Raw genomic sequence first — 8,439 nt, 5'->3', positions numbered from 1 at the left:
CCACATCTTACATACACTATAGTATATTCAAGGTCTTTATCAAAACAACAATAGTATATCACAATATCACAATATGAAGAAAGATAAAGTCATTGCCATTAATAAAAGTGTAAATTATATTAAACAAAATATTATATATACAAAGAGTCATCAAAGCCCTTAGCCACAAGTTGGCTCACCGGGCACCCACTCTTTCATCTTTGATACGTGGCCCCAGCATTTTTGAGCCCAAAGGGCATGAATACATATCAATAATTTCCTGTGGAGGTGACAAAACTCACTTTATCTTGATCTTCCTTGGCTAGGGAAATTTGATGATACCCCTGATAGGCGTCCAGGAAACATAACAACTCATGCCCAGATGTAGAATCCACCAGCTGATCTATTCGAGTCAAGGGGTAGCAATCCTTTGGACATGCTTTGTTCAGATCACGAAAGTCCACACACATGCGCCATTTGCCCGAGGACTTGGGTACCAGCACTACATTTGATAACCAGGTCGGAAAGTATACTTTTTGAATGTTTCCGGACTTCAAGAGTTCCTCAACTTGTCCTTGAATCACAGCATCTTTTTTAGGCCCGAAGTGTCGTTTCTTCTGAATAATAGGACGATATTCCCCTATAACGTTCAGTTTGTGCTCCATCACTTCTCTTCGTACCCCTAAGAGGTCGGATACGGCCCATGCAAAGATATCTTTGTTCTCGTTCAGGCATTTTATCAGTTGTTCTTTAAGAGAAGATTCTATCGTCCGGGCTACCTTGACCGACCCAGTTGGAGGGCAAATCATTATTTCCTCACACTCTTCTTCTGAGGTAACTGGGATGTTTTCCTCTAGAAAATTCACTTGTTCCCGATTTCTAGGCCCGGGTTGGTCGTCATGGCTAGTCTTGATTGTTGTTTGTTCCTTTCGTACTTCCTCTAAATAACACTTTCGAGAAATTTTTTGGTCTCCTTGCACCTCGCCTACCTCATTGCCTACAGGGAATTTGATTTTTTGATATAGTGTTGAGGCCACGACCATGAAGGTAGTCATGGCTGGTCTCCCTAAAATGGCGTTATAAGCCGAAGGCGCGTCCACGATAATAAAGCTAACGATTCGGGTCTTGATTGTACGGTCCTTGACCAAAGTTAAAGGCAAGTTGATCAATCCCATAGGTCGGATGGCATGACCAGTAAATCCGAACAACGATGTCACTACTGGTTCTACTTTATATTCTCCGAAATCCATCTGATTTATTGTTTCTTGGAACAATACATTGACCGAGCTTCCCGAATCTACAAAAATCCTAACCACATCGTAATTAGCAATCAGGGCTCGAACAACCAGTGCATCATTATGAGTAGCATGTGATACGCCTTTAAGATCACCCAGGCCGAAGGAAATGGTCGGGCTTGTCTGCACCACCTGATCGGCGATTTCCATGTTGCTCAATTTCCGACTGCTAGTCTTCCTTGCCCTATTGGAATCTCCATCTTTCGATCCTTCGGAGATTATGTTAATGACTCCTCTCGTGGGAGGGGGTGGTCCTTGATTATTCGCGGGCTGGTTCTGGTTTGGACGTTGAAAGTTTCCCTGCGGCGGCCCAGGTCGGGGTCTTGGAGCAGGATGATTAGGACCTTCACGGTTTCTCTTGTTCGAGGTATATCCTCCATGTTGTCGTGCCAACCTATCCTTCATCCCCAGTTCTTGTTGGATTATTCTTTCGATTTCTTGCTTCAACTGTCGGCAATCATTAGTATTGTGTCCATACTCATTGTGAAAATCACAATACTTATCAGATTTTGGTCTACGAGGACCTTGCTCACTCCATGAGGGTCTCTGTCGAAGTATATTTTCTTCGCATATTTGCAAGGCTTGGGTCTTGCTCATCCTTAGAGGGGTGAAAGAGGTGAATTGTCCGAGCAGTTTGGGTCGGGGAGTTGGTCCCACCCTCTGCGGTGTGTTAGTGATTCTAGTATTCTTCGGACTTGCGGGCTTGTCTGTCCACCCATTCGACCGGAAAACTTGTATCTCTTCTAAATTCACGTATTTTTCTGCCCGAGCAAGCAACTCCTCGTAGGTAGATGGTGGTTTTTTGATCAAGGATTTAAGGAAATCCCCCGCAGCAAGTCCTTGGGTGAAGGCACTGATGAGCAGATCAGTAGTAGCAGTAGGCACTTCAAGGGCCAGAGCACTGAATCGACAAATATATGCTCGTAAATCTTCTTGACCTTGCTGTTTGATGGCGAAAAGACTGAGAGTGGTCGTAGGATGCTTCTTGCTTCTAGCAAAGTGGTGTAGAAAGGTCTTGCTGAAATTTTTGAACTCCGTGATATCCCCTGGGCGTAATAAGTTGAACCATTGTTGGGTTGGTCCTATCAAAGTATTGAGAAAGACCCGACACTTGATCGGGTCGGAATACTTGTGCAATAATGCAGCATTCTCGAAACGGGACAGGTGCTCTTCCGGATCCCCTTTCCCATCATATTCCCCAACATGCGGGAACTTAAAATTTTTGGGGAGTTCGGACTCTAGTATTTCAGCGGAAAAGGGAATATTCCGGACTGGCGTGGATAGGTATCCGGACTGCTTCTTTTTCAAGATCTCCATCTCTTCTTTTAATTTCTTGATCTCTTCCAATTGCGCGTTATGATCTGGTGGGGGGGGGGGGATTGGCCCCCGCCCTTGCAGTCATAGCCCTTTCAACAGCGGCAGTAACTAGTTGTTCCATATGTGTGTGCACTCCATTCGCGTCAGCCATCTCAACTCTTTTTCTTCAAATTCCCACAGACGGCGCCAATTGATGATGTCGGAATTTTCCTCTGGGTTCGGTCTGGTAGAGTGGATCTCCAAATATGCTATGAACTGGGCCGGGTCGGGCACGATGGAGCTCTGCACAAACAGAAACTAAGTTAGGGGGCGCCGAAAGTGTTTCGGCGTGACCCCTCCGATGTCTAAGTCAGTGCTCAAAAGTGAAAGAGCTTGGCAAGAAATAAGAACAAGAGAATATGCGTGCATGAGTGTGTGAATAAGTAGAGAATATAAGAGATCAATGAATAAACCATGAATCATACATGTATTTATAGGGGCTTGGAGGGGTAGGTTACCTTGTCAAGGTAGAACATGTGTTAGAGTAGGAATTGATGATGTCGGAATTTTCCTCCGATTTGGTCTGGTAGAGTGGATCTCCAAATATGATATGAACTGGGTCGGGTCGGGTCGGGCACGATGGAGCTCTGCACAGACAGAAACTGAGTTAGGGGGCACCGAAAGTGTTTCGGCATGACCCCTCCGATGCCTAAGTCAGTGCTCGAAAGTGAAAGAGCTTGGCAAGAAATAAGAACAAAAGAATATGCGTACGTGAGTGTGTGAATAAGTAGAGAATATAAGATATCAATTAATAAACCATGAATCATACCTGTATTTATAGGGGCTTGGAGGGGTAGGTTATCTTGTCAAGGTAGAACATGTGTTAGAGTAAGACTTTACTCAGGTAAGAGTCTTGACCAAGTAGAACTCTAACATAGATCCATGAAGCATATCAAATCTTGGATTCGTTAAATATTGTCTTTATCTTTTACAGATCTTCGTATATCCGATAATAATGGAAGGTTCTAGATATTGTGCCCGACCTGGGTCCGGGTTTCGCCAATTCCAGTTAGGGCTCAAGCCCAAGAACGTGTGATCAAAATCGTAGTATCATTCCCTACCTGGGCTATTTCAGACTGGGCTTCCCATAAAATAAGACTAGATAGGCCTCAACGTGTATTTCCGCAATTATGGATTATTGGGCTCGGGTCGGGTTAGACCCGTATATTTTTTAGGGACATCAAAAAAAAATTTCCGATATAATATATGCAGTATGAAGGCATTTCGATATTTTTCCCAAACCCTAATTTTATATAATCTATGTATTGTGGTAGATGACCACTTATTCGGAATTGTTTCCATCGACAGGTGAGGCCATTCTTTCTTGCTCAATATTCATTCTCATTTCATATTAAACGGAAAGGTCGCCTTATTTGATTGCCAATTTTTTTTTTTTTACCATTTTTGGAAATGGTCATAAATACAGATTTCTTTTATTTAATGCTTGTGTGTTAAGAAATAAGACTTTGACCTTATAACTCTCCCCAAAAGCTAATGTTTGCCCTTCTCTATATATTAAATTGTCAAGCTATTTATCCAACCGATGTGAGACACAATTAACACACACCTCTCTCATGCTCAAGAATGAAAGAACTAGAGCATGGAGACCCTAACGGGTGTCCCAACTATGAAACAGGTGACCAAATGTTTATCTTTGATACCACTAAATTTTTATGAAATATATAAAATCTAGATTGAATACCTCTAGACTTTTAATTAAACTCCACAAAACTCATTAAAAATTATATAACCAATACACCCCTCTAAGTGAAATCAAATCTCTAGACATATGTATATATCTGATCTCTCTTTTGTGGGGCTAATAGCATTTTGACCCCTTGTGAAATACCTATATAGCATAAAACCCCCTATAAAAAATTAATTAGCTATCAAGTCCTTCACTTTTCAAATTATTAGCTAAAAAACCCTTACGTCAACAATTGTTGTTGCACGCGCTTGAAATGCAACATGTCTTTTTTTTTTCATTTTTTATTAGCTAAAATGACATAAATACCCTCAAATTTTTTATAATATTATTTGTGATTAAGTTTTTCTATTTGAAATAGTGAATTCACCAACTTGCTAACCAAACATGTTATTTTTATTATTTTGCACTTTTTAAAATTCATAATAAAAAAAAATCATTAATAATATGATTGGTTATAATAATAAATTAAATAAAAATAGTAATATTCAAATGAATATAAGAATTAATAATACAAAATAAACGTAAGTATTTTAGAATTAATAGTCTAAAACATAAATTATAATAATAATAAAACGTCTAACATGGAATTAATAACATTAGCAAAATGAAATACTATTCAGTTAACTTTCAATTATACATACATGAATAAAAAAAATCCATTTTTTTATCTCTCAAATAATTCAAAATTAATCACATGTTATTATTCAAGATGATATACAAAATTTTATTATTATTATTTTATCAATTTTATCAATTTTATCAATCATATAATTTATATTAATAAATCATTTTAAATTTGTTTTGATTTTACGACCCGAATTTTCTATAATATTTCAATAAATTAATATATATATGTATAATATAATATAATAATAAGATAAAGTTAGTATTTTCAAAATGAAATTTTAATTTCATCTAATAAACTTTGGTAAAAAATACATTGTTGAAATGAAAATTGATTTGAAAATTAACATTTTCAGTCGACGTGATAAATATATTAAATTATAATTGAATTTTTATTCATTCTAAATTAATACATTTTCATCATAATGTTTTTTATTTAATTACTATATTAGTTGTTAATGGAGAGAAATCTTTAAATATAATTATACAATGATTTTAATTAGATAAAAATTTTAATAATGTAAAATCAAATTATATTCGAATAATCCGGCCCAATGCAATGAGATACATTAAAGATCAATCGTTAACTCAAATATTAATTTATTTAAACAAAATCATAAAAGTTTAGAATTTTCTTAATTATATATTTTTATTTTGATAAATTCGTTTAACTTGAATAATTTGATTTTTAAACACCCTTATTTTGTATTCAAATATCACTACTATTTTTTATTATCATTTTTCTGTTGAATGTTACTTTTTTTTTATTACCAATAATATTATTAATGTTTTGTGTTATTTATTTTTAAAAAGTACAACATAATAAAAACACATGTTTGGTGAGCAAGTCCGTGAATTAACTATTACAAATAATGGTATTTTTCAATTTCGTAAAATGTAAAAAAATTAAAATAATAAAATTCAAAAATCACATTTAAATATTTGGACCAAGGTCCAAGAAAAAACCTGTTAGGATCGGTTGAAAGTGTAGAGGGGGGGTGAATATACTTTCAAAGAATCTTGCTAAGAGAAAATGGAACTCGATCGAGTTAATGATGAGTTCGATGCTTATCTTAATGTCCAATATAGTTTGACAAACAAAAAGTGTGCGGAAAGATGCCAAGCTATAGATTTAAAACACTTGGGTATTTCAGTTTAGAGATGAATAAACGGTTGAGAGGTAAACTGAAATGACACACGAGATTGTTTATGGATGTTCGGAGATTTCAATCACTCCTACGTCACCCCTTCTTCCGATTTGGAAGGTTTCACTAGAAGACTTTGATTTATACAAGCAATTTGCACAAACCCAATCTAGTTTAGGACTTAAACACTGCCTAAACAAGAACTCCTAGTACACAACTTTCAATTACAGTCCTAGACTGAATTTGCAAAAAGAATACAACTCGAAATTCTTCCAACACAAAGATTGACCCTTCAATGGTCTGAATGATTCTTTAAATGTTTGTGCTTTCGAGTTTTCTTCAATCAACTTTTAAGCGTGAGAACCTTTTTCGAATATGTTGAGCAATAGCAAAAATTATCAGCACTTTGTTGTCTTTGAACTTTGATCGAGCTCCTATTTATACCCTTTGGTCTGCAACGGTCATATTTTCGAAAAGGATCTGTATATGGAATTTCAAAATATTCCCGTTGGATTTGTCACTGTCAATAACAACCTCTGACGCCGACATTCTTTTTGGTATCGCGGCATTACGTTGCAGAGTTGTCAGAGTACGGACGAGCTTATCCAGTCACTCTTGTAAATTCAGTTGGGTAAAGAGTTTCTCTGATAAATTCAGTTTAACGAGGTAAACTGTCTTGAGGTAAACTGACTTCGTTCTTGTGATAATCAGTTTAGTAGAGGGTAGACTGAAGAGTTCAGTTTAGTGATGTAAACTGAGTTGACTTTATCTGAGGTAAACTGATTCTGACGAATTGTTCAGTTTAGTCCGAAATTTGTTTAGCTTCTTCCGTGAATATCAAAATGGTTCTTCTTTGTTTTGTAAATATCGAAACTAAAATTTCCCAACAATTTTCCCCTTTTCGATGTTTATCAAAACATAATCAGTTTGTCACATTTGAAATAATTTTGTCATAAGCACAACTGATGTTATTTCCATAAACTGATGTTATTTCCCCCTTTTTGATAAACTGAGAAGTATCAACTTTCAAAGGGTATACACGATAGTAGATAACATAAGATCTTTGAAGTGAGAAAATCAACTATCTTCGATCAGAGGATGATCTGTGAAATGACAAATGTCGAGATGGTTGATGAGTTGCTGGTGCGGATCGTTGTTGAGCTTGAACTTGAGATTCATATTGCACTCGCAAGATATTCTGAGATAGGCTAGCCAGCGAGGTCAGTTGATTGTTAATCCCTTGGAAGTTGGATTGAACTGATGTGTGGAAGGCCTGAACAAAACCACTCAGGCTATCAACTTTTGTCTCCAATGTTTGATGAGAGTTTTGCAATTGAGACAAGGAAGTTGTCGACTGTTCTGAATCTGTTAGAAGCTTGTCCAGTGATGCAAGTTTGGCTCGAAGCTTTTCAAGCTCAGCGTTCATGGATTGTCTTAGAAAAGAGATGTTGCTGTTGGTGGTTTGCTTATTCTCTTTGATGCTGGTGACAGTCTTGGTTATATCATAAACTGATGTCTCGATCTGAGTGAGAATTTGAGAAAAATCTTCATCTGCAGTAGAATTTGGAGATGGAAGTTCTTTGTCAAAAGCAAGGTGTTCTTTGAATAGGTCTTGCCTTTGTCCTTTTGGAGGATACGACGGAATTGATGAAAGTTCATTAACTTGTTCTTTCCCTTTGTCTTGGCGAGAAGCAGACTCAGGAGCTGGATGAACAATTAAAGCTAGAGTGTGAGGTGTCGCCTCATTCTCGATAGCTTTGAAAGAAGATGATATATCCTGGATAGTTTGTTTTGGAGGAGATGAGTCATTCGTGTGTTCTGGCAGCTTTTTGTCTTCAGGGGGTATTGGTGAAGAAGACAAGTCATCGGTGAAAAAGTTTTGAGGTGGAGCTTCTTCCATAATAGATTCTGTTGGAGTGGATGTATCCTTGGGTGGAGATGGATTGTCCAAAGGTGGAGTATCTTCCTTGGCTTTTGTCATAACTGACTCAGTAAGGTTGGCCAATTCATCTTCCTGGGATAGTTGTTGGTCAGAGGTGTCCATCTGCAATAAAGAGAGTGATTCTTCTGGCTGATCATGATTCGGAGAGGAATGTGTGTCCATGATTATGTGTTGCGGTTCTTCAAGTTCTTTTTGAAGAAGTGCTGGAGACAAAGATGCTTCTGCTGTTGGTGTGGAAACCAAAAGGGTTGAGTGATCCCCTTCTTCAATGTGAGAAATAACTTCCTCAAAATTCATGAGTTGAAGCTCAGGGAGAGCTTTGTCTATGTCAGAAGAATGCAGTTGCTGCTCAATGTTAGAATTTGGTTCCACCACATCTTCCTTTTGAAG

At 37.3% G+C, this 8,439-nt stretch overlaps 1 protein-coding gene across 1 annotated transcript; it reads right to left on the bottom strand.

The window, feature by feature from the left end:
- Positions 1–248: 248 nt before the first annotated feature.
- LOC140888074 (uncharacterized) lies at positions 249–2,591 on the bottom strand. Its single transcript, XM_073295748.1, has one exon. The coding sequence runs from the start codon at positions 2,589–2,591 to the stop codon at positions 249–251; it is 2,343 nt and encodes a 780-aa protein (XP_073151849.1).
- Between the last annotated feature and the right edge of the window lie 5,848 nt (positions 2,592–8,439).

This window comes from Henckelia pumila, chromosome 3, assembly GCF_033568475.1.
Source record: "Henckelia pumila isolate YLH828 chromosome 3, ASM3356847v2, whole genome shotgun sequence".
NCBI lineage: Eukaryota > Viridiplantae > Streptophyta > Magnoliopsida > Lamiales > Gesneriaceae > Henckelia > Henckelia pumila.
The sequence above is the reverse complement of the archived record's forward strand: the minus strand, read 5'-3'. Positions and strand labels throughout refer to the sequence as shown.

Bases quoted from the DNA above. Each gene is read 5' to 3' on its own strand.
- LOC140888074 (XM_073295748.1), bottom strand. From the start codon at position 2,591: ATGGAGATCTTGAAAAAGAAGCAGTCCGGATACCTATCCACGCCAGTC.